The sequence below is a fragment of the Falco punctatus genome, assembly GCF_963210335.1.
Source record: "Falco punctatus genome assembly, chromosome: Z".
NCBI classification, from domain to species: Eukaryota; Metazoa; Chordata; class Aves; order Falconiformes; family Falconidae; genus Falco; species Falco punctatus.
The window spans coordinates 85,050,959-85,076,667 of record NC_137586.1 but is presented as its reverse complement, the minus strand read 5'-3'; the positions used below and the strand labels follow the sequence as shown (position 1 = coordinate 85,076,667).

General features: G+C 42.2%; 1 protein-coding gene across 2 annotated transcripts in view; it reads right to left on the bottom strand.

The window, feature by feature from the left end:
* ZCCHC7 (zinc finger CCHC-type containing 7) overlaps positions 1-25,709 on the bottom strand; it is a gene marked incomplete at its 5' end in the record, with an annotated part of 113,277 nt that overhangs the window by 18,447 nt on the left and 69,121 nt on the right. The window contains 4 exons of one of the 2 annotated variants that reach the window (XM_080372487.1): positions 6,774-6,809; positions 18,029-18,199; positions 19,797-19,922; positions 21,109-21,152. In XM_080372487.1, the coding sequence (XP_080228613.1) occupies positions 6,774-6,809; positions 18,029-18,199; positions 19,797-19,922; positions 21,109-21,152 (377 nt within the window). The remainder of the gene's footprint in view (positions 1-6,773; positions 6,810-18,028; positions 18,200-19,796; positions 19,923-21,108; positions 21,153-25,709) is intronic. The other variant, XM_080372488.1, reaches the window with a different exon arrangement.

The following is a 25,709-nucleotide window of genomic DNA, read 5'->3' as shown; positions in this document are numbered from 1 at the left end:
CCCACCCGAACGGCCTCTGGAGTCTGGTCCAGCCTGGCAAGAGCTGGATGCTGACCTGGGGTAATGACCAGGAGCCCGGGCTGTCGGAGCAGACACCAGCCAGGGATCTGTCCTCTGCACTAAAAAGGCACCAAGACACCAGGAAACACCAGACACCCAGGAAACAAAGTGCAAAGCGCAAAGGTATGTCGGCATTTTACAGATAACCGCTTTGAGCCTTCTATTTCAACTTAACCGGCACACAAGACACACCCCCACCCCCCACCCCCCACCCCTTAATTATTTGGTAGTCATAACCAGCCGAGGGTATTAGTTAAAACCTAACATTTTCATGAAAAGGCAAACTCTAACCAGTACTTTTTGTAGATGTTCCATATTTAAAGTTACTGAAGCTATTCTTTTTCCTGTAAATTTTAAAATACAGTTTTCAAGTAAAAATTGGGAAAGAACTCTATCTAGCATGCTTTTGTACTGAAAGCTATAGCATACAGCTTTGTACACATAAACACACACTTACTTCTGAAATCCTCTCTTTTCTGTAAAAAAAAATATCAGAAAGGATACTGTCTTTCGTCAACTACAATTTCTTTGCAACAGAAAAAATATTTGGAGTTTATGCTTCTGGCAGCCTCAAAAAATATCCAAGACTTGAAAGAAAATGGTAACTAGGGAGAAGTTATAATCAGTAGGGGAAAATAAGCACAATGTAAAATAAAATCCAAGGGACCCTCTAGACAGCTTACCAAACCACCTCTAACGTACTTAGTTTCACCAGAACAATTGTGCAGGGCAGGCAGACATTTCAGAAGCATCTCTATCACAGAACGGCACTCGCACAAGCGGTAGAGCTCAGCCTTGAAGAAAGTATGTAGATAATTTAAAAATAAAATTGCTGCTGGTGCCATCCAAGACCTGCCCTACCTCCTCCCCTGGCGAAAGAGGCTAGCACGCGTTTTTGGCGAAGATGAAATCTTCGTGTACCTAAGCACCAGAACGGCACCGCTCCCTCAAGGGCAAGTGTGGGGACAGCATCACCCTCCAGGTGTTCATGATTCCGCTACAATCCACAGGAGGGACAGCCATCCTTACCCTAAATTCATATCCTCAGGAATTTTGGGTTGCCTTCCCTGTGAAACATCCTGCCGAATGGCTATGGAAGCGTTGGCACACGAGGACCTGCTCTGTGAGTCCGAAATACGAAAAAATACACTGTCTGTCACATAAACCAGGTGGTAATTTGACTGGAGTTAACAGAAATAACCTCAAACCACCTGGAGAGAAACTGGCCAGGTGCTGAAATACTTCACGCAAACGCAATGATCTCACGGTCCGCAGCCCCACGTCACGCAAGGACTGGAGGAGCTGTCACTGCAGCCATGTTCACAGCCACTGCAGCAGCCCCGTCCCTGCACACGGGGAAGCCAGGCTTAAATCTCCTCCTGAAAATACTTCTAAACCCATCCTTTCCCTCACTGCACAAAACCTACAAAGCTTCTCTGGAAACCAAATGCTCTTTCTCTCCCAAGCTTAAATGTTTTGGGTTTTTTGGTTGTTGTTGTTTGTTTTTTGTTTTTTTTGTTTGTTTTTTTTTTTTTTTTTCCCCAGAGTGAGTCAGATTTTAAGTTTTCCCTTTCTGAAAGTCACATTTGAAAGGATACAGATTGACTTTAAGCAACGCTGCTTACATTTTCATTTCCGAAAAAAAGTGGCAGGCCATGAGGCATTTTAATAATGCACACAAAGAAATCCGAGCGCAAAATTTAAACACAAAAGATGCATTGTCCCTTCATGTCTTTTACGCGCAGAGGCCAAAACAGCCAATTCCTGGTTCACCTTCTTTTATGTAAGTGGATTAAAAGTAAGATTAACAAACTGTCAAAAAGCATGTTAAATGATAGCTTCTGCTAGTTAAAAATTCTGATGGTTCTAAAACTCTGTTGGTGGCCATCTTGGCCTAGGAGCTTTAATATATACGAGACCGGTGAAGGCAGAGGATGGGGGAAGGAGTCCTTGCGTCCAGAGCAGTAGAGGGAGAGGAAGAGGTTATTAAAAATGAGCAATCCCTGCAGAAAGAAAACACCTAGTGCGAGCAGGGTTTGTATTTTAACACACAGCTCGACACTGAGAAACACGTCAGAAAGGTTTAAAAAAATTGTGCTCTGCCCATTTTAGGGACAGAATTTCATTACTCTGCGGATATTTACTGAAGAAGACGCTAATACTCGCAACAATATCTCCTATTTGATTATCGCAGCCACACCTTGTTCCCGAGCCGGCCCAGCTACGCTCGTTGCTGTGTACCACAAGTCCCCCCCGAACAATGAAGCAGTGCAGTGTACGTAGGGAGATCTACGCAGCCAGCACGTCTTCCATTTGACATGGAAATACCGAGGTGGTCATTTGCACGTCTTCTGGGTACCCTCTCCAGTCCCGCCGCGCAGAAGGGGGCTGAGTTGCGCTTGAGGGGGCCTCGCTCAGAAGAAGCGCAGCTTCACGCCTGAAGCAAAGCACAGGTCACTACGTGCTAAAAATAAATTTCCTTTGCATTCTGCCACGATGTCATCCGTTGGGTGGAAACGTGACCGCTCACGGCAGCGCAGTGTCTCTACCCGCACCTTCACAGGGCCACTCCAGCGGCAAAGTTAGGGGTCCGGGGCCCATTCGGCTGCAGAGTGCGAGCCGCTTCCTTCCATGGCGCGGAGCCCCGGCAGAAGGCCAGCTCCAGCCGCGCTGGCCACCTGAAGCCCCAGCGGTTGGCGGTCACGGCAGCTCCTGTACCTCGGGACCCCGCTGGCGGCCCCACACTGAACCTCCGAGCCCGGGGGGGCTGCGGGACCCCTCACCTCAGCACACCAGACCCGCTTAAAACGGCAGCTGCCACTGGGCATGCAGTGAGGCAGCTGGGTAGCCAGTCGGACTCAGAGGGACGCTATTGTATTTTTTTTCAGAATGAACTGCAAAACTGAACCAAACACATGAAAATCGTGGGGTGACTTCATCTCCCAAGTTTTTCCACTGATGACCTTTTTTTTTTTTTTTTTTTTTTTTTAATTTGAGGACTACAGACTGGCCTCCACTTCAGTGCAGAATACTTAATAAATGCCTCTACCTTTACAGCTGAAATCCTAAATACAGGAGAAAGGGAATGAAAAAGCTCCAAACATTCTGAGGATGAAAAAGCCCTGCCAGGAGCATCCCCAATATCCTTAAGACGAAAAGGGGATGTGACGGCATGTCCTTTGCAGCACAGACTATATTTCTCTGGGTTTGTGGAGCATCTGGCATTTAGACAGACAAAGTTGTAATCTAAGCTTCCTTATAATCATGAACAAAGCGCTTTACAAGACCTTCACATGCCTCGCCTGTGAAAAAAATTTCACACATCTTATTATTTACACTGCAGTAAGCTATGATCAAAACTGTTTATCCTGGATCTGCCAATGAAGTCCTTGTGTTAGTATCTGAATTGAAAATAACTCCTTTGATAAATGTAAGCAGGTATCAAAACTGGCCTATTTATTGCAAATAGGTATCTACAGGAAGAAAAACTTAAAATATGTTTTGACAAACCTAATTTCCCTTTTCTGCTACAGGAGAAATACACAGAGAGCAGGCATAATGAAAATTATTTGTAAAAGTTTTAAATCACCATCTTAAAGAGGTTATTAAATATTATTTTAAACCACAGTGGGAATTGGATTGTTCTGCTGACTTTGATTGGTTCCTTGCAGAATAATTCTAGTTAACAGAGTTGAAAGAACAAGTTAAAAGAAACTAACTTCATCCACTTATAAAGCTTTGATTATCATAGAGCCTTTAAATTTAAGCTACATTGAATACAATATGATAATCTTTTTTCTATCAAAAGGCAAATTAAAATATTCTGCTCATAATCCTTTTTGCCATTTCAACCGCTCCTAAGATTTCTTGCACTGGCAGTCTATTTTGGTTGGAATAAGACATTTCTGCCCATACAACAAATTATTTCTAATGTGCCAAAATTTGTCACCACAGCTAATGTAAACAAAACCCTACCACCATCCATAACAACAGAATGGATTTATTATTTAGTCATTGTTCTAGTCAATCCACGTTTCTGTGCAGGGGCTTCAAAAAGTCAATAGATGGCAGTCCATCTCTTAGGAAAGAGCCAGATAATGAATAAAATCACCAAAAGCTTCACAAAAGAGAAATGTGGAAGGCTGTGTGTTTTTTCACAAGCATTCACAGCAATTAACTAAGAATACTTCATATAATGCAAAACATTTAGACAAACTTTGTAACGGCTGCCTGCAAGCAACGTTATAAAAATGGTCTTTCATGGCAAACCTGAATGCCTTGTTTTATTTCCGCTTATATGTACCTGCATGTGTGACATCCATGATCAATTTACCAAAATCAATTTAAGTCTAGGGGTTGTATCCATGGCTAAAGCACAGGAAAAACTCACTGTAGCCTTAGTCTGTTTGCTAATGATCAGCTAGCCTCTGCAGCACAGCAACAAACACGACACTACCTTTCTTCAAACTTCTGTTATTTTTCTTTAAACTAACCCTGCCCATCCAGAAATACTTCTCCTAAACCAGGAAAACTATAAACTAATTTCTGTAGTGAAATACTACTATGCTGATATGAGAGTAAAAGACCTCAGCTTGTTAGTTAATGATCCTATCATTATATAACATACATTATTGTAACGCAGAAGTTTTGATCCTTGTGAGAACACTGTTTACTTTCGTTCTGCTTTGGGTGCAAAAGAGAATATTCAAATGGAATAATAAAAGCTGGGACTCACATCTAAACAATTCAGACAATGAAGTTTCTTGAGGTTTAACTCATTTTTCTGTATCACAAACGTCCTTCACCACACAAATTTTTAAATTCCACGCTTAATCTGACTGCTAATGTAACTTTGTCACTCAAAGTGAGCCTTCCCAGGCAAAAAATGGAGATGTGCAAAGCATTTCCCACATTATCAGAAATGTTGATTATTTACAGATAATTTTCAGTTCACTGCAAAATAAAAAAAAATATTTATCAGTAGCTAGGGTCTGACTCCATGTCAATTTGTCTTTGCGTGCCCACATTTGACCGCATTTCAGAATGTCCCTAAAATGCATTAAGAATTTCCAAATTTTAATAATACACTCGGTACTCGTAACAACTACATTTTCTAACAAGAGCTTGTTTTGACAGATATTTCTGGCTTTATACTAAGTAAAGTGTAAACTCCAAAGCTTTTCTACAATATTCACAGATAAAATTTCCTACCTCAGGTACCTCAAATTCTGCCCTAGTAACCACTGGGTGAGGTTTTAAGCTCCCCCACACTTTTTTCCAAAAATATATTTTTTTTCTAAGTGTTGATTGCAACTCATTTTTTGGGGGAATTTTCAATGGCAAGCAAGACTAAAATTAAATAAAAACTTACACCTCAGTAAAAAGAGAACCCAACACATTACTACATCTCATATACCTATCTGATTATTAGACTCCAAACATCATAAACAATTCAGAAATAGTTTTCACATGCAATCTTAGGAATTATAATGAAAGACAGTATTTACCTTTTCCTTCATGCAATTTTAAAAAAGCAAACAAAAATACTCAGTGAATGTACCTTTTGCTTATAATGGGGTTTTATTTTGAAAATCTATACCAATTCTGTTTAAAATAAAAGTAAATGCTCAGAATGCGTGGAGGATTTCCAAAGCAGATCTTTGTTTTAAAACCATTATGCAGAAAACAGAAGCGAGAGGTTTTAAGAACCGATTTCTCCTGTTCATTGAATTTAGAAGCAAAACCAGAAAAAACACCATTCCACTACCATGAAGAGGTGGAGGAAATTAATTATAAAGCACATCCCATTTATTGCTCCAAAGAAAAAGCCCCCACCAAAGACGCATAAAGAAAAGTAGTGGACAAACTTTTCCACTTTGTTTTGAATGGACAGCAGTGATTAATTGTAACAGCTAAATACATACGAGGTTGATCTGGAGAGCAATGACAGCAAAGGTTCAGATGAAGTGCAAAAATCCTAATCTTCAAAGGTGTTTTTATGTGCAATAATTTTATAAATAAATATGTTTAAGATTTGTGATACCAATCCATTGAATACCGTCTTCACCAGTTAAATACTGTTCCAGGTTTAAATATCAGCCAAATTTATGCACATTTTGTTTTATTTTTATCTCTGTTTTACATAGGAGGAAAAACCTTAAGTAATACACTGGTACAGTTCACAAAGTGCTATTTTCTTGTCTCAGTGATTACAGATCAACTAATGCAGGCCAAAGAGGCAGCCATAGCTATATCCTTACCAATTAGAAATCATTCTGCAAAAGTTTATAAAGTGTATTTGCTCAATTTAGCATCTCCACTCTAGCTGAGGTTTATTTTACTCATTTAAAAAGAAAGCTTTGTCACACACAGTGATTAATTACCAGCATCTGGGATATCTGAGATGGGATTATTGCCTCTGCTCTGCATCTCAACTTAAAATTTAACCCTCTTTATATGTGTAAATGTAGCCACCGAGAGGAGAGAGTGCTGCAAGGCACTCATTTAATGATTACAGTATTAAAATGAAATCACAGGTTCTAAAGATGTTTAAAAAATAGTGACAGTGTTTCATTGCATTCTTCAGTTCAAAAACTCTTCAGATGTTTATTATCTTCTCACAGAAGATGCTTGTCTATATTTTATGGTCAGCAGTTCACAGAAGAGTAAATAGGTTGGGTGTAGAAGAAAATAAAAAAGGTGTTTCTACTTACTGTTAGGTGATACTGCCTCCATATTTCTGGGCAAGCCTGGAAAATAAAAATATTGATCAGCTAGGAGCATGAAACAAGGTGCTTTACAGCCTGTTGGTTTTGGCATAACACAGTATCCACCGGTGTCGGTCACAGGAAAATAAGAAGCTTAACTGAAAGGGTCTGCATTTCAGCTTCAAAAACCTGGCTAGACAGTTTAATTGAATTTTACACTGGTTTAACACACTCCCTGCCATTGTCAGAAAGCCAGTAACAGTTTTCTCTCTCCCCTTCTTCTCTGAAGGTTAGAAGTTTGGGACAGTAACGTGCTCTTAACTGTAGTAAGTATTAATACTGCAAAACAAACAGGAATGAATTTAAATTCTACATTTTCTGACATTTTATATTTACATAATGTTTTGGAAATTAAATCACAAGGTACCTTCCTTTCACGGAGGAACAGAAATATTTTAGTATTTTTGTACATATCTCTTTCCTAATCAAAATATAATTGTTACATGTAATAATCCTCAGTAGCCTAATGTCAGATGAGTTGTAAACAAGAGGCATAACAGATTGCTTTAACATTTCTATTTTTACAATGGCTTACTTTATTTTTTCTTTCTTTTCTTTTTTTTTTTTAAAAACTTGCCAGACTTGCAAACAAACTTGTAAGTGCAGCCCTTTGTAAAAAATTTCGCAGAGCAGATTTTTGAATCACAGCGATAACACAATAGACCCGAGGAATACAGAAGAGAGAGGAAAGAGAAAAATGTGGATCTTCTTCTACAAACAAAATCAGACTGTGTTAATGATCAATAAGACAGAGGTTACTTTCTCAATGGTTCTTAATATCGTCAGGAAATTTACAATATCTCTGTCTTCCACAATGACCCCCAAGCCATAAATAAATGCAAAAAAATAGTGGTACTTTGTCTGTTAGCCATTTTAGTGTTTAAGGGAGTGTGCACACGGTTACTTCAATGGAGGTCTTGCACTTTTGCTTAAAACATTTACCCTTTTATGAAAATAGCTCCTTAATCATTTGAACAGTTAGCAATTTGGTTTGCCAATCTCAATTTTCAGTATTTTACGAAGAAATATTAAGTTATTCCATGGCTTCTACATAATACGCTGTAGCTCCAATTTCAAACATTGAAGCCTCATGACTACTTGCAAATGAGTACTATTAACATTTCTTTAGATTTCTAATAAATTTTTCACTCATGCCTAAATTCTGGCCTTCTTTTCGTCTGACAGAGCATGTTAATTAAGAAAGACCCCACTCAGCAACCGATACCAGCAACTGAACCTCTCAAAAAATAATCCAAGTTTTTGACTGTCACTCTATGGCACATACAGCATGTTTTTCCCGGATGTGATGGAAATTATATTATTTATTATTCATTCCATCAGTAACACCATTTTCTGGCGAAAAATCTACAATCTGTTCTGTGTAATAGTTCGACATTCCTCCTCTTACTCAAATTCTGCATGTAAATATTTGAGTTTTATATTAATATTTCTATAAAGAAAATGTGTGAAGTACATCAGATCTCTAGCAGAGGAACAGGCTACAACATTTGACAGTTTGAACACACTCAAGCTGTCTTCGAGTGCAAACAAAAGGATTTTCCTCTGCTTTGCTAACTTACGTGGGATTTGAAGGCGCGATACATGAACAGTCTCTTGCGTATAAAAATACTGTATCAAGGGCTTTGCCTTCTCTCTCAAACCTGTAAAAGGTTTCAACCGTACAGGAGACTTTTGCTGGTTTAGCACAGGGGTAGCAAGCACTTATTTATACATTAGTTCTGGATAGTTTTCGATTACCACAGTGTCCCCAGACTAATATGGTTGAAAAATCGCAGTCAATGAGTTGTCATATACTGGCAAAATGCCACTCTGTGATATGACCTTTACTCGCACAGCAGCTATTTACTAATATTTTTTAAAAAAACTCCAAACCACTTTATTTTTTAATTATAGTTCGGTTGGGTTTGGTGTCATCCCCCCCCTCCACCCCCCCCCCCCCCCTTGCTCTGGACACAAAGGCATCACTTACAGCAAAAATCCGTAACTCAGAGTAGGAACGTCCAGTTGGCACAGCTCTTACCACTCTTACCAAAACACCAGGAGAGGCACAGTCCCCCCCCGCTCTGCAGTGCTATCAAGAGGTAGGTTTTATCATCGCCATCTTTTAAGGATGTTTTATGGCTGTGGGAAAACTTAGGGGAGGTAGGAAGAAGGTGGCAAGGGAAAATTGGCCAAGCATATTTCTTCATTCAGATGGTGATTCAGTGCAATACTTTTCATGGTCACAATGATCACTTACAAACTTCAGAAGTTGAATACAATAGTTGGAAAACGGATGCCTGGCTAAACAACTGCTTTTTAGCAACAGTGCTTTTAACTAGGAGTCTTATTACCTTGCATCAGCTCAGAGTTATTGTCTGCATCTTCTATCACAGGATGACAAAAAGTATAATTAACAATTACTGCCAAATACTGGCTTCTCAAATGAAGCAAAGAGGTTCGCTATGGAAGACAGCATAACCAAATACAACAACCACCGAACCCGTGATTTTTCTTATTTATTTAAAAGTACTTAACCATGAACGGCCCTCATATAAAGAAAAGCCCTCGTGGTACACAACCATGATGGTAGCGTGATGAACTGCATTAAAATAAAATTGCATCTATTTCCTGCCCCAGTGGTCTGACCTTACGAGCATGTAGCTGTACCAGTGCAGAAGGTGCCTGCGGCGGCTGGCAGCGCTGCCACAGCACAGCCGCAGGACGCGCTGGCGAGGTGCGCTCCCCCGCACCTTTTGCTGTGCCCGCCGGCCTCTCGCCGCACGAGTGCTGGGCAATTAATTTTCCCAAATCCGCGCTGTTTTCGCTGCGGCCCGCATTCAGTTAATTTGGAAGGGTGATTATTCATATCGGAGCCTGATCCGGCTCAGGCTGCCTCAGCAGATGAATCGAGGCTGGGTACCCCACGTTTTGACCCGTATTGAATTTTATCAGGTGCTAATTATTGTTTTACCAGAACAACGGCTTAATGCATCTGTTGTTTAATTCCCACTTCCCCATTCTCAAACGTGAACATCAAAGAAAATAAAACACTCAATCTCAAACAGCCCCTGACAGCAGACCAGGACTCGAGTGCTCAATAGACAAGGCCCTTGCCACCAGTTCTCATATTTCCACAACAATGAGCAAACACAAAAACAGCACTAAGCGGCCTTTCCTCCTTTCCGCTCCCCTTGGCCAGTCGTCTGCCTTGCGCCGAGAGGGCCCTCGACGGCAGCCCTGCTGGGAGCGCGGCGCGGGGGAGAGGATTAGCCTCGCTAACATGCGAGCATTTGCAAAAGGGAAGGAAAAACCCCGCTACTGTATTTGGCGTATGAATAACCAAAATGCACGCGCTGACAGGAGACCAGGACGGGCCTGCAGCTCCCCGGGAGAAAATGTAGCTGTGATGAGTGACAGGGCTTTCAGGAAATATGTTCACAATCACAGACAGTGAAGGCCATGACCTAGATCGTTTAAGAGCTTGTCTTGTCAAATTATCAAAAGCTTCTTCGTCTCTGAATAAAGAGTGACATAAGTGAGTGTCAGAAAGCTGCAGGCTGACAAGCCAAGCATACAATAACAGCATGCACGTCACATACTTGCCGAACACCGCCACGGCTAGCGGCAAATCTTAATGAGAGCGCGGCTGGCCCAGGAGACTTGGGTCCCTGCTGGCACAGCTACTCATCTCGCAAAAATCCTTCAGCTCCAAGTCAGTTATGGTCTGACACGACGACTACAATTACTAAACACAACTTTTTAACAGAATCCTCTGGTGCTTTGTCAAAGCGGCGGCTGCTAGGAGCTGCCCCACCGCAAGCCACCACAATAAAACAAAAGATTTGCCAAAACACGCACTTTTCATCACCTCCGCATGGGAACTGCGGCAGAGAGTGCACAATGCTGCTCTTCAAAACCACTGCTGCACCAGCAGATGTCGAGACCTCTAGCCGCGCCGCCCGCGCAGGTGGCTGCCACTGCTAGGACGGACGCCAGTGCCCACCGGGCTCCTGGCAACGTCCGCTCACGCCAGCCATGAGGTGGGCACCAGCGTGCCGCGAGCGTGAAACGTGGGCAGTGTTGTTGGGGAGCAGGGGGAGAAGGGCAAACCCCCCTCTCCTTCTGTCTCAGCACCGCTGGCAGGAATGGCCGCCCGCCAGCCCCCATGGACTGGTGCCCATGCCTCCAGCTGCGTCTCGGCCCACCGGGGCTGCCACATCCTGCAGGACGCACCGGCACGCTGCCCACAAAGGCAGAAGGAAATCTTCCAGAAGAGGTGGTTTACATGGCCAGGAGACGCAAAGAATATGCTGGCCAAGATGCTCGGCCGATTCTCCGGAAGGAGAACGCCTTACTGGGTCTCGGGGGTGTGCAGACAAAACCTTACGAATGGGGCCAGCGGGCATGGCATGGCTGAAGAGTGACAGGGGCCAGGGTACTGCCGGGGTAAGCTCAGGCATTACCCAGCACTTGCATGACATTTTTCCCGAAGGCGTACAGGGATGCACTGCTCTGCCTGCCATGTTTGCCCCCTCCCTGTCACATCACCCTGGTTTTGGAGCTCTTTTCCCACCCTTGCAGCTGGCAGGCAGGACTGGAGACCACGAGCATCGCGACACCCACCCAACTGCCACCAAACCGGCAGAACACAGGGTGTTCACAGCCTGGGGTTTGCTGCATATATATACAAGAGTATAATTATATATATACATATATAAGTATGTGTGTATATACACGTATACACACACAGAAATATGGATACACATGTCTACACGTGCACGTCTGATGTGCTTTTTTCTAGGGGGAGCAGTGTATGGTCAAGTAGAGCTGCACTTGAAACTTTTGAACAACTGCTACCTGCTCCTTTGATGATCTTCCTAAGGAAAGCACACGAGGTTGAGCTGCTTCCAACAGGACTCCGTGTAAAGATGATTCCATACATTCTCAGGGCTGCCTTGAGGAAAGAGACTGACCTAAAATAATAAGAGTATTACCCTGAAAACGTTTTAAATAACTTTGAACATTTTCAAATCAGACTAGGCGAAGTATCTTGAGCTGCCTCTCAATCACTTCTGGACAAAAGCGTGACTGTGGAGAGTCCCTCTGAAACACTGGGCGCAGGAGCTCGTTCTGCATCCTTTGTGTCACAGTAAAAGAGAATAAATTTTCTGGGAAAGACAAAACCTTTTTGGAGCATCCAAAGTACTTGATAATGGCTCAAAAAAATTAGGGAATATATTAAGTCTTGCCCCCCCCGCCCCCCACCCTATTAAGCTCTGGTCTGTGAAGGCTGCAGTAGCATTTCAAGAGAATTTTGGAGAGCTTTGGGGAATGTTGGACTCATAGAGCCCCAGGTTCAGAGCAAAACCTGTTGACCTGCCTCCACCTCCTATGGACATGGAAGAAACATCCCAACAGGCAGGCTGATACAGAACAGTCACAGTGAGTGGACTTGGGAAAACACTTCCAGGTTTTCGATGAAATGCCCCAAGGAGGACTTGTAATCCTTTACAGAAAAGTAATTAGCAGAGGCACAGAAATAAGAACCTGTTACTATGATCAGTTTACAGAGCTGTCTATGTCAGACCACCTGCCCGTGGTCGCTAACTGCGGCCATAAGCCAATGCTCATGGAGCTTAAAACCAGGGCAAGCATGCACCCTTACCCTAACACTCTTCCACACCCAACTGTTTCAAGCTCAATGACTGTGCAAGCTGGATGAAGTTTCTGTGCGTTCAATCACAGTCCACGCTTTCTCTTCCATGAACTGCTCCTGCCTCCTCCAGAACCAGAGCAGACTTTCTGTATCTCCTGCATCCCTTGGTAAGGAGTCTCACAGGTCTGCTACTGACTGCATGACGAGTGACCTCCTTCTGTCTCTTCTGAACTGAACTCCTACTGCCTTCATCCCCTAATTCTTGCACTGGAAGAAACAATGAACAATTGATCCATAACCACTGTCTCCCATCACGGATGACTTTGAAGTTCTTTACAGACCCTTCCCTCTGTCATTTCTCTTCCACGCTGAAGAGCTGCAGCTGTGCTGAAGGATGCAGAACAGAGGGACCAAAGTTGCACCCAGGTGTCTGCTGCTTTTCTGGTGATTCCGAGCATTTCACCACCTTTTTCTCACAGCTTGTGAACACTCGACTGATTTTTGTGGGGATGGTATATCATAACCCTTGACATTTGAGTCCTGAATAGTAATGCTCAGAGCCTGCCATTCCGCGTGCAAAGATGGGATTATTTTTCCTCAGGCATTCTACTTTGCCACTCAGGTTCATCTGCCATTTTCTTGGGCTCTCTCTCTGTTTCTTCCAGTACTCGGGTAGTTCTTCACAGCTGGACACTCTAAATAAATTCAGTTTTCTCAGCAAATCTTGTCGCCCTATTGTTCACCCTTTTCCATGTCACACTAGCATACCCTACCTTTACCCTCTTATTCTACACCTGTTCAGTTTCTTTAATTAAAAGCTTTTGGTCAGGAACTTTGTCAAATGTCATTTGGAAATTGCTGCCTACATCAATTGGATCATGTTTACACACATGCTTGTTGACCTTCTCCTTTGAAGAACTCCACAGATTCCTGAGAACTGGGATTTCCTTTAGAGAAGCAATCTCGAGTCCTCCCAGGTGTATCATATTTTTATACATCCATTCCACCATGCCGCTGTTACTGCCGTTCCTGCTAATCGGCTTGGTGTACACAACAGGCTGGCAGGCCTGGTGGCCCAGCTCTCCCTGGGACCCATTTTAAAAATTGTCATTATATTTGCCACTCGGTCACCGATCAGGCACAAAGCAAAAGGCTACCCACAGCCATCAGTCATCTGGCTATCTGACCTGCCAGTTCCTCTAACAGCTCTTGGGTAATTGTTACCCAGTTCTGGTAACAGGTTAGTATTCATAGGTTAGAAGTAACCCTAACATTGTCTTCAATTTCAGAGATCCTCTGATGATTCCCTCCACAAAGGAAGACTGTGGTGTGGGGATGTCCCTGGTTTCTTCCACGGTAAATGCTAGATACCACAAAACTATTTTTAGGTTGTTAGAAATAGCCTTTTCTTGGCTCACTGTTCTTTCGTGTCTTGATCATCTGTTGGCCTTACAGGCCTCTTGCTCTGATGTGAATAAAGATTTACTGTTGGTTTGGAGTCCTTTGTGAAGTGCCCCTTAAACTCCTTTTAACCCTCAGTTCTGCACTTTCACATTTAATCTGCCAGAGTTTATGATCACTTCTGTTTTCTTCATTTGCCGATAGACATCAGGTTTTCAGATGACACCTTCTTGCTTTTTGTGTCCTCTCCCACCCTGCCATACAGCCTCATGGCTTTCATTTTGTTCTCTGCAGTTCTGCCATGCCACATTTCTTTCCAAGGATGAAAGGATGAGGCAGACGAGACTCTGCTCTCACACTCCAGTGTTCACTGCACAGGCGGCCTCATGCCTGTCACGCAGAAGCGCAAGAATACTGCCTCAAAGTTTCAAAGACAAGCCCTACTCATCTTAAGGTGGACCTAAATGAGCAGAAAAAAAAAATACATGTGCTGTGATGTTCCTGAAAATCTACACAACTCAGGTAGGATTTAAATTTGGGGATGATAGAGGCATATAATCCTTTACAGAAAAGAAAATAACTTTAGAAGACGTGAAATCTCCCTGTCTATGCTGAGCCTGCCACAAACTCTCAGTTTTCCTTCCCTAACTGCTCACATCTGGTGCAGCTCCAGGGCATCTTCAGCAGGAGCAGGATGGACCCAGGCAGAGCCCGATGCACAGCTGCTCTCATCCCATCTGGACAGGACACTCAGAAAGCTCTGGAAGGGAAGGAGGTCTCCAGCGTTGGACTGCTAAGCCACAGGGTCAAACCTCCCGCTGAAACGTTATTATTCCATCATCCAGCGACACGGGGACTGAATATAATGTCAGCAGTTATGGAATGTAAGCTTTATCAGGTAGAAGAGTTATTCAGATAAACCTCTGTGCTCAGTGAAAGGGAGGAGAAGGCCTTCTCAGGATCTCTCTCATTCTTTGACCAAATAGAAGAAATAAAGGTAGGAGGAGGAGATATTTAGGAAGAGGTTATAATACTTTTGAATTTCAACAAAACCCAGCATTTAAGGGAAGCAAGCAGGTGTATTTGGAAGACAAACATTTAAGCCATATCTTTAGATAGAAAATGAAGTAGGAACGTATGCTGATGTTACCACAGGTTGCCTGTTATCCTCATCAATTTGTGTTTAATTTGAGGGGAAAAAAACCCAACAGCATAAAAGGTTCATTTCTATGTATAGGACTGAATTTCTGGGATATGTAAAACCATAAGAACATCTTACAAAGTGAAAAAAATATGTTTAATCACAGTTGATTTTTCACCCATGTTTTCTCTTAGTAGATCATATCCAACTCAAAGGCCTTCAAATTCCTTCTGTCTTTCTCTCCAGTCCTTACAGTACAATGGCTGCTGCTACCAAAAAGCCACAGAGAAATTAAAGAAAGGACACAGCAAGTCCTCTGCCTGTATTTAGGAAATATGAGGACAAATCTTCATGTTACCTTCATAACTGAACCTCCTACTAAACGGAATTAAGTGTCCTACTGCAAAGTCACTACCTTCATCTAGTTTACTTTTTCAAAAATCAGTTCAGCACTGTCTATGTCACTACATGAGAAGTACACACGTTTAAAGACTATCTGGGAAGGGCTTTGTACACAGACACACACACAAAAGCACATAAATACAAGACCTTTTCAAGTGTAGTTTTCTAGTGTCATTTAAGTGTCATAAAGCGGTATCATCATTGCAATATATTTCTGCCTGGTTGTAATCACACAGATCTTTAATGTTAAACATAGTTATTAACCTTGACAATTTTGCTTGTTTTGCCAACCTCTTTTATTTTCCTACCAAACTTCCAATTCTATAGCATTCAACGCTTTCTTAAGAATATTGAGGAATGCTTTTGTATGAAAGTCTCCTTCAGAGGTGTAACATTCGTGCCAAAGTAGTTCATCCTGCACTGAAACTTGACGTGAAATAATTCATCCAAGAAGCAAAAATTTAACAATCAGTGGTGCCTAGGTTTGAGGTACACCGTACTTAAAAAAGAAAACAAATATCGCTGGTTTGTGAATTCTCTGAGCAATTACAAAAAAACTTCTGTTTTTATATAGATGTATATGTGTGTGAGCGCGCGTGTATTATGTATGTATTTTGAAGTACTAGCAGAAGCTTTTAATGCGAGAAGCTTTTAAATTCACAGAGTCACAGGATGGTTTGGGTTCAAAGGGACCTTAAAGACCATTTAGTTCCAGCCCCCCTGGCATGGGCAGGGACACCCCCCCCCCCCCCCCAGCCCAGGCTGCTCCCAGCCCCGTCCAGCCTGGCCTTGAGCCCCCCCAGGGACGGGGCACCCACAGCTGCTCTGGGCAGCCTGGGCCATCTCACCACCCTCACTATAAAACATTTCTTTTTTAGATCTAATCTAAATCTCCCCTCTTTTAGTTTAAAACCATTGACCCTTGTCCTGTCACTACTGTCCCTGGCATATAGCATCTCTCTGTCTAACTTCCACGAGCAGTAATAACAGCTTTGGGCAGACTCTCAAGAGCAAAGCAGTTTCGACTTGTTTCAAAACACATTCAGATGATTTGAAGAACTATATTAAAGGAAGGAGATCATGCAGAGTGTGTTTCCGTAACAGTAGTGTTTAAACAATAAAAAGTTTTGAGAAAAAAGTCTCAGTCAAATGAAGTCCCATGACCTCACCTCCTACCCAGTCTTCAGTGCAGAGAGTGCACTGTAACTGGATGACCTTTAACATGCTTCAGTACCTTACAGGACTTCAATGATTTTCATATTTCCATACCTGGAACATACAAAGTAACTTCGTGCCAATGTTACTCATTCACTTTTCCAAGGCAACTCTGAACGCTCAGAACACAAGCAGAATGCATGTGTTTTACGGGGCCTCCCCCTCCCCATGAAATAAATAGAAACCCCTCCCCCGCTGTGCTGCTCCCACCCGAACCAAGCGGCCAAACATCTGGTGGGAAATACACTGAACATCCAGTCTCCTAGTGAGATGAAAGGCGAGCTTCCATATGGCCACTTGACAGAACCATTTTGGCTAGGAATACAGGTGCCAGCTCACGAACGCCTCTGAAACGTTGTTTTAGTAGGTAGGGTACGGAAATTCTTATTTGCGCCAAGTACTTTTTTCTCTCCAGTACTTGTGACACAGAGACAGCATAACGTAACATGAACGAGGAATTAGGATGACTGGCAACAGGAGCAGTGCCCACCCAACTGAGCTGGTCTAAGTAGAAGCTCGGGTTTGAATGACAGCAGTGAAGATGGAAAACACGAGGGTGGTTCTCGTGGGATTAAGACAAAATATCAGTAGGTTCCAGACATTAAATGCTTCTGTCAATACTTCTAATAGCAGGGTATACCTTCTTCCAACTGTTCTACAAAATTCTGTTACACTGTATGTGTGATGGGCCTGTCCGTAGGGATAAGGAAGTAGAGAGACAATTTCATTATTGTCTTTCTTCTTGCATATTCACAAATAATTGAGGACTCTGACAAAAAGCAGGCAGAAACTAAGCTAAGGCACATGAATGTGGTTGTAGACCTGCTTCTTTATGAGCTACTGTCAGATACAACTTTTATTCGCCTATAACCACGTGAGAAATAAGGTGTACCATTTCCATTTTGTTTTTAAAGTATGTCTGTAACGTGAAAATACCTCTGGAAGGCTACTAGACATCAGTTTAAACTCCTCATATTTTCACTGTGGAATACAAGACCATAGTGGAAAAAACCCATGGATGTGGAACTCTTGGAGCATCAGAGTTATTCTTTACCTCTTGCCGGCATGCTTGTAGCATACCACGTCTCCTAATTTCAACCTCCCTACACCTTCCATTCAATAGAAATGAGGATATTTTTCTCCCCCTTAACTAAACTGGACAAAACTAAACTAAAGACAGAGCGTTCACAATGCTCCAGTTTGTTTTCTTTGAACCGTTCTTCATGAAGACTGTGATACTAACCACGATAGTTTCATATGCTTAGAAAAATACACACTATATAAAATTAGAGAAGCATGAGAAGACTGTGGTAGTTGTAAATTCAGTTTCTGACAGATACAAAACCAATAATGACTGAACTCTTTGCCATGGGCTATACTCACATCAGCATAATGCCCCTTCATATCACAGCGACTGCAGTGTTTATTCCAATAGGCTCTCTCGAGACATTCCCTGAAAAAGTGGCCAGGCAAACAGCAGTTCAAACAAAAACGTGCTGGGCAACTGTTCTGTAGGTGACCTCTCTCTGCACACAGACAACAAGGGGGAACTTTCTGTGAAGAAACAAAAAAAGAATTATGTTAAGTGAGAATGTTTCAAAAGATGAAGAAAAGGAAAAAAAAAAAATAGAAAGAGGAAACAAAGAGACCACCCCAAGTAAGTGTCTACTGCTTCCTAGGTGTTGCGGAGATGTTATGTTTCACCAGGGAATCAAAGTGAAGGGAGACTACGAATAGAGTAAAACTCAAAGCTGTAACTCTCTAGCCTCCCTGTACTTTCTTGATTTGGACTTTGCATTCGAAGCACTCGTTAAATGTCCAGCACCCATGTTATTTGCTCAGTGAATACAGCAAAAAAAACCATTAAACTGGAAAGCGTATTTCACTCAGAGTGGATGTATTGGGCACTCTGTAGGAACACTTGATTTTTTATTTTGATTTTCTTAAATCTTTGATTTTCTTAAAAGTCGAAAACAAACCGGATCATAGGAACATGACACGCAGTTTGTACCACAACACACTGGACTGGTCTGTAAATATAGTTTGTGCCACAGACCATTGCACTGCCAGCAGGTTTGGGGTGCACCAAAGGCCAGCAGGGACACAGCCAGACAGTCGAGCCAACAGCTGAAGGGGTATTTGTTCCGTACAGCGCTGTGCTCAGCAACAGACTGGGGGAGGGAGGTTTTCTGACATTGCTGTTGCTCAGGGCCTGGCTGGGCAGCAATCTGCTGCGGTGAATGAGTGCTTTTGCATCACGGGGGGGGGTGTGTCTGCATTTACTATACTGTCTTTCTTTCGACCCTTGAGTTTTTCTTGCTTTTGCCCTCTCCCCCACCTCACAAGTAGTGTGTATGCGAGCAGCCGGCTGGGGGCTTAGCTGCCAGCCAGGGTCAGTCCCCCACAACCACTTGGCTGCATGCCTTGCGACTCACACAAACAAGCACATGCAGCCACAAATACAAAACGCTGAAGACTATTCTAAGGCCGTACCTGTATCTCTTTAAAGCCAATCTTCCCAGTGAGTGAGTGTATCCTCACTCCAAGGGCTTACGTTTCAACTAGACGGGATGCAGTTGCTCGAAGTCTCAGCGTGGGTACCAGCCAAGGGGACTGAGGTTTTTACAGATTCTGTTGTGGGGACTGGTAAATCCAGACTCTCAAGCAATTGCCCCCACTTCTTCACAGTATAGCGACTGATTTTTAAAACTCTAATCCTTGAACAAACTTTCAGTCTGTAATTTTTTACATTATTCCTATCACAGTTCATTATATAGATATCTGCTTTCATTCATTTAGTAAGGGTGATTTCTGGATTGTTGAATGTTGAAAATCCATTTGAAAAACAAGGTACATCTTAAAGTGGTTTTACAATAAGAAAAAAAAAATGTTTCTATGTCGTACTTGACCCTCTTTTTGCTCAGTTTATACTCACAGATTGTTTCCTTTTATAAAAACAATAAAAGCAATGACCTCCACAAAACAGACAGCTAGTTTTATGTAGTAAACTGATCTTGTGCAAACTATCCTTCAACTTGGAGCAACTTTTCAATGAAATAACAAACCACTGAAGTAATGCTTGTTACAGCAAGAGCGAAAGAGTACTAGAAAACACAGCTGCAACTACAAGCAATTTAGGTGTTACATTTACCTTTGGAGTAGGACAGTTCTTGGACAAATGACCTGGTCTATCACAGTTTCTACAGGTAACATTTTTATTGGCTCTGTAGTACCGCATACTGGTATGCCTCAAACTTCCATAGTTGGAGATCTGTGCCTGGTGAGACAAGAAAAAAGCAGCAAATTTATCATTTCAGATTCTGTAGTTTAGTGTTTGTTGGAAATTTGTGAAGGTCACTGCTGGTAGCGTTCAAGTTAGAAATCTAACTTTTTACCAGTTCAATTTACATGTACAAGTTTGAACTGGATAATTCTGTATAAAGGAACCTGCAGAGTCTCGAAGTATGGTCTTGTTCAATGTTCAAATATGCTTTGGGACATTCTTTTTTGCTGTTTAAAATTGCAGTTGTGAAGTTTTGCGTTCCCTTGATTAGTCAAGAGACTTTTACTCACTACGCTACTTCACAATGAACTGACATTTTTCTCAGAATACAAACATAACTAACATTAATTGCAAATATAAGTTACACATGCCCTTGCACACATTAAAGGAAACTTCTTGGACAAAGTACAATGCTATACAAGTCTAGACCAAATCTGCAAGTTGCAATTGTAAAGAAAGATTTAAAAAGGAAAAAGAAGAAAAAAACCAGAAGCTGGAAACAACTTTCTCTCTCTCTCTCCCAGTGACCTCACACTTCCCTTCTGTGCAGGCAAACAGAATTGAAAATCCAACCTCCGCGGCTTAGTAAACATCATAATTAAAAACAAAAAAACAAAAACCTGAAATAAAATACTGAAGAAGTGAATGGGAGAGGTACTGAAATACCATTTCTCTTAAAGGGAAGAATTTCTTAACGTTAGCCGATTATGTAAGCTTTACTAAACCTTGGAAAGAGAACTCGAAGGAGTTGGATCTTATAGCTGAAGCGTACTCCTCCTGGACATGATGGCATCCTGCACGAGTACGCCGGGCCACAGCCTAAGAGCATCAGCTCCTAAGCCAACTCCGACCTCTGGGAGTGCAGGAAGGCTACCCACACACAGATGGCTTGTAGTGCTCCCGCGGGGATGGGATTTAGCTCCCACAAAACAATTACTAGTCTCTGAAGAGACTGGGAAGGAGCTGAGGAGGCACTCCTGATTCATGGCACCCTCTTCCCACTCTGTGTGACTGCTCCAGCGTTCCTGCTGGACAGGAGCTCAGGCTTCACCTGCCTTTGACAGGACACCGCTAAGGATTCCACACCAAAACTACAGATGGATATTTCAATCCCATTGCCCTTGCTCTGCTTGTTAAGAAACATAAAGAATTATGGAACAATTTGGGTTGTCTGTGTTACCTCTAAGTCTTTATTGCAGATGGACCAGTCCACATCAACTCCTTCTGAAAAACAGAAATAAAATTGATCGCACTTAATTTATCTGAATATTTTTCTATAATATATTCAAATTTATCATCACTGCACTTACTGAAACTGGTAATAGACTCTGAATGCACTAAAGCAGAGAAACTAGTTCTATCTTCAGTGAAGGAAAGCTATCAGCCCACTCGGCATCAAATTTGCTTGACCTTAAAACCAGCAGACGCCCAACTCTTGGGTGGACTTCACCTGACACCACCCTCTTGCGCTGCCCCCCAGAGTATAAATTCAGGCAAGGATTTAATTTCTTCAGAGGCAGGGACTCCAAAGCTTCTGTTTCCAGCCATTTGAATTATCTCTGCCTGCACCCACGGGGATGCCTAGCTGCAATCCAGAGCTTGCCAGAGTGGGAGCACATGGAACAAGAAGTTAATGCGCAGCATAAAATATGCTTTTCCTCTTTGCAAATTAGAAAAATCTGTGTCTTCAGCACTGCTTTCTGACTGCTGCATGCCAAAATGACTTTATGCATAACCACGGCAACTAAAGACTGTAAGCTAAGTAACTCTATTTCAAAACAGAGTTTGGTAATGTGCAATAAATCAGGACGACACACTAAATTATCAACTGTCACACCATAACCTTCTCACAGACAGCCTTTGGACTGGCAGAAGTAAAAAGAAAAAATATAAAAGGAAATAAAAAGCAGCAAGCTAAAAGAACAGGGACGCAGTTACAGCTGTTTAAAAATTCTGCATGTCAACACTGTTTACTTCTCTCGCTGTGCAAAGACAGCTGCATCATCTTTTTCATCATTAAAGGAGGATTCATGTCAACAGAGGTGTTCACCTTACCTATACTTTTGCAGTAACCATTACAACCTGTGCACAAATTAATCCCGTGTGTTTGCAGACTTTTTAATGCAAATTGTTCCATCCTGTTCCCACAATCCAAATCTGAAGCATCTATATATGTGTTATTAACACAAATCACAACAACATCAAGATTTACAAATGGTAGAAAACCCAGTAAAAATGTATCCAACTGATTTTGATTGTTACTATTCATTTCCAATGACTAGAAATTAAAATTATACCCTCTACAATGTCATGTCTAACCCTTCATTTATGGAAAAAGTCAGTAATCTCAGCTGAAGTGTGTAATGCAGTATCTGGGTACAAGGTACGTCACTCAAACATGCAAGGGGTGCTTTAGAGCATAATACCTGCTTGCTGCTGTTCTTCATCCAGAATCTGGGGCTAATACTATCTTCTGTAATCTGAAAGCACTCTGAAATGGTTTTATTTTGCTTTTATTTTATTTTACTGGCTAATGCCAATAACACTTAACAACCATCACAGAGACATAAATAATGAATTAACTAGCCTATTCGTACATCAATTTGAATGATGTGTCGTACCTAAGTCATGGTACATGTAGCAACTGCCACGGCACAAACTCCAGTACAAGCCCCCAACACATCCTTCACCCGAGCATCATTCAGGGTGAGAAGCTATGACCCGAACGAGAAGCGGTACCATGCCCGCAGCCCTGGAGACTGCTTCTCCCAGACTCTCAGGTCCCAGCAAAGAGGACGGAAGAGACAGCATTGCATCAGGTCGCTTCGGTGGAAGTGAGTCGTGGGTATGCCCAAGGGAAAATCAGGCCTTTGGTGTCCGGTCATTGCAAGTAAAGAAACGTGCTGACATATTTGAGTGCATTATTTATTACTTGGAAGCCTGTTAGGGAAAGTCATACATGAAGAAAAAATATCTGTAATTCAAAATTCTGCCTTGGCAATCGGTACTGTGAGCGCCGCATTTCACAGAAATGCACGCACAGAATGGTTGGCAGGTTACAGATCAAAATTACCAGCGAATTAACTCCTGTTAATCATTAGGTATGTCCTTCCTGAGGACAAACCAACTTAAGTTTCTCTTCTTCACTGTCAAAATCCCCTGCTTCATAGGGGAAAACCGTGATACAAAGATTCAATTATTCCTAATGCTAGAAACTAAAAATGCTCAAAAATAAATACAAGAGCTTTCATTTCTTTTTTTCTGTATAAAAATACTTTTTTTTTTTTTTTAAGTAATGAATTGATATTACTACAAAATATATCTCCACTAAACTTGTTTGGTGACCTAAAAGTTACGTCTAATTCACAACAGATTGCATCAGGCTCTGGTTTTACTCGCAAGAAACTATTCAGACTGAAATACGTAGGAAGGGTTACACTTCTGCACCCAACACGAAATCTTGCTTTAGAGACACACAGAAAAGTCTCCACCGATTTTCCTCATTGACCACAGCACTAAATCATGAGACGAAGCACAAAACTCTGCTCAAGTTGACAAATACCTCCCCTTCCCCCCAGTTCACTGTACTTATTCGGATGAATTAACTTGTCCAACAGGCACTTCCAGTCTCTGGGTGGCTTGCGGGTTCCCCTGAGCTGGCTTTCTGGCCACTCCACATCCCCCCAGCCCCGCAGCTGCCCTTTGCTCGTTCTCCAGCGGCAATACCCATCGGCGTGTTGAGGACCCCATTGTACCGCGCTCTCCCTGGTCTGTAGCACCCATAACGTTTGTTTTCACTCCTTAATACTCAGAGGCATGCAGGCGACAGGCCTGGGACCGCTGACTTCAAGAAACTCTTCTTGCAAGGAGACAGTGGTGGCCCAGCTTGCAGCCCTGGGGTGGGCAGGCAGCCAGCACCCCTCAGCACCTTGAGGTGCACAAGGACGATGCTCTCCCACCCCAAACCCCCAACCAGTAGCCTCAGACCTCCCCCTGGGACTGAGAGGGCGATTTTGGTCAAAGCACAGGCATGAAACACATATGCTAATTACGGAAAGTTTCTGTATTTAGCAAAGACTGGTACAATTAAATCTGCCACCTGATGTTTTCCAAGGCCAAGCCAGTAACTCATTAAATCGTTTCATCCTTTTTTCAGACGTGCGCGCGCACACACACACACACACACACACACACAGAGGACAGATTTCTGCCTTAAGAATGGGGCTATGAGCACTTTGTTTTTACTCTTAAGAAAGCAGCAGTTTTAAAAGTATTCAGATAATCTCTGTCAAGACTTTCCTCTTTTTTTTTTTCCTGTGGAGAAGTTGCACGCTTGAAATTTACATTACTTAAAGGGTCCTGTGAGATTTCACAGTGTATTAATAAAATCCTCCCAGAACATCTTCAGCAAATTTGTGCTTTTATTCTTTCTCATCTTCATTTGTTAAAAACAATCTCCTTTGTAAGATTACACTAATTCCTATACCTCAACTAAAAAAATACAACTTGTTGTCTAAGTTTCTTGAATTTATACTTTGAAAAAAATCGGTTTTTCAAATTGCAGAACAGGGAAGGAGAGGAGGGGAAGAAGAGGATGCAAAATATCTACAGTTTAGATGTAAATGGAAGCTCTGTGCAAGGTTCTTCCTTTAGCAAGTATTACACTTTGGCTGTCCTGTGCCCCTCTACAACAGGATGAATGATACACAACAGCTTTGCTTTTACTTAAAGAAAAATTTTGAAAGATCATTGAGATTCAGATGTATCCCTCCACCAGCATGAAAATGTAAATTTCTGAGCAGCACTCATGGCGAAGCCAGATTTAGGACCACTGTTCAATGTGCATTCAAGCCTTCCCTCTTTCATTCCAGAAAGGGAGAAGAGGGGAGGAGGGAGAATGAGGACCAGCAGTCAAACCCTGAAATTACCCGGAGAAACAATCCGTTTCCACAGAACAAAAACCTGACTTAGAATCAACAATAAACTGCTCAGAAGATTTCCTTATATGCCACACCACCAACGATCCCAGCAGCAAGCAGGCTACCCCAGCAAGGCAGAGCACGTCTGGGCGCAGATTTTGACCCCGCCAAAAAGTCACACTTTGCTTATTGGGGCTGGGAGAAAACACGTCCCTGTTTCCCCATGCAAGTTCAGCCTGCCTGCAAGGGTTTATTTCATTACCTCATTTAAAAAACACAGAGAAACGGTAGAGTATGGACATTCAACTTTGAAAATAAACCACTATGTTTTCTTAAAAGGGGAAGGCAAGTCATGCCACCCCTGCTCCCTTCTAATTGGAAAATACAGGCAGACATGTATTTTATTTAGTTTAGTTTATGATCAATTCAGTGAAACAGGATGCTTCAAGCTGTGACGGTACGATATGTGGCCTGAAGGGCAAACACAATTCAAAGCTGGGCTTTAAAAATTGGATTTTGACTGCTAATTAATATAGCACATTACAGAATAGGGAACCCTAATTACATTCCCCTGTAAGACCTCTGTGGCAAGGACTGTTTCAGACGTATCTCTGAACAATATTTAGCATGTCAGGACACAGCTTCTGCTGCTACTAGAATAACAAATAACATTTTAAAATGGTAAGTCTTAAACCCCTAAAAATTATCTAGATCTGTAAGAATTTCACATTGTGACGTTTTGCCTATATCTGAAAAAATTCCTGTTTATGTTTGAACCAAAGTGATTCAAGTCTGACTGTAACATAATTTTCTATAAAGAGTTCCCCATTTTTCTGTGTTCAAGCAGCCCTTCCTCCAAAAT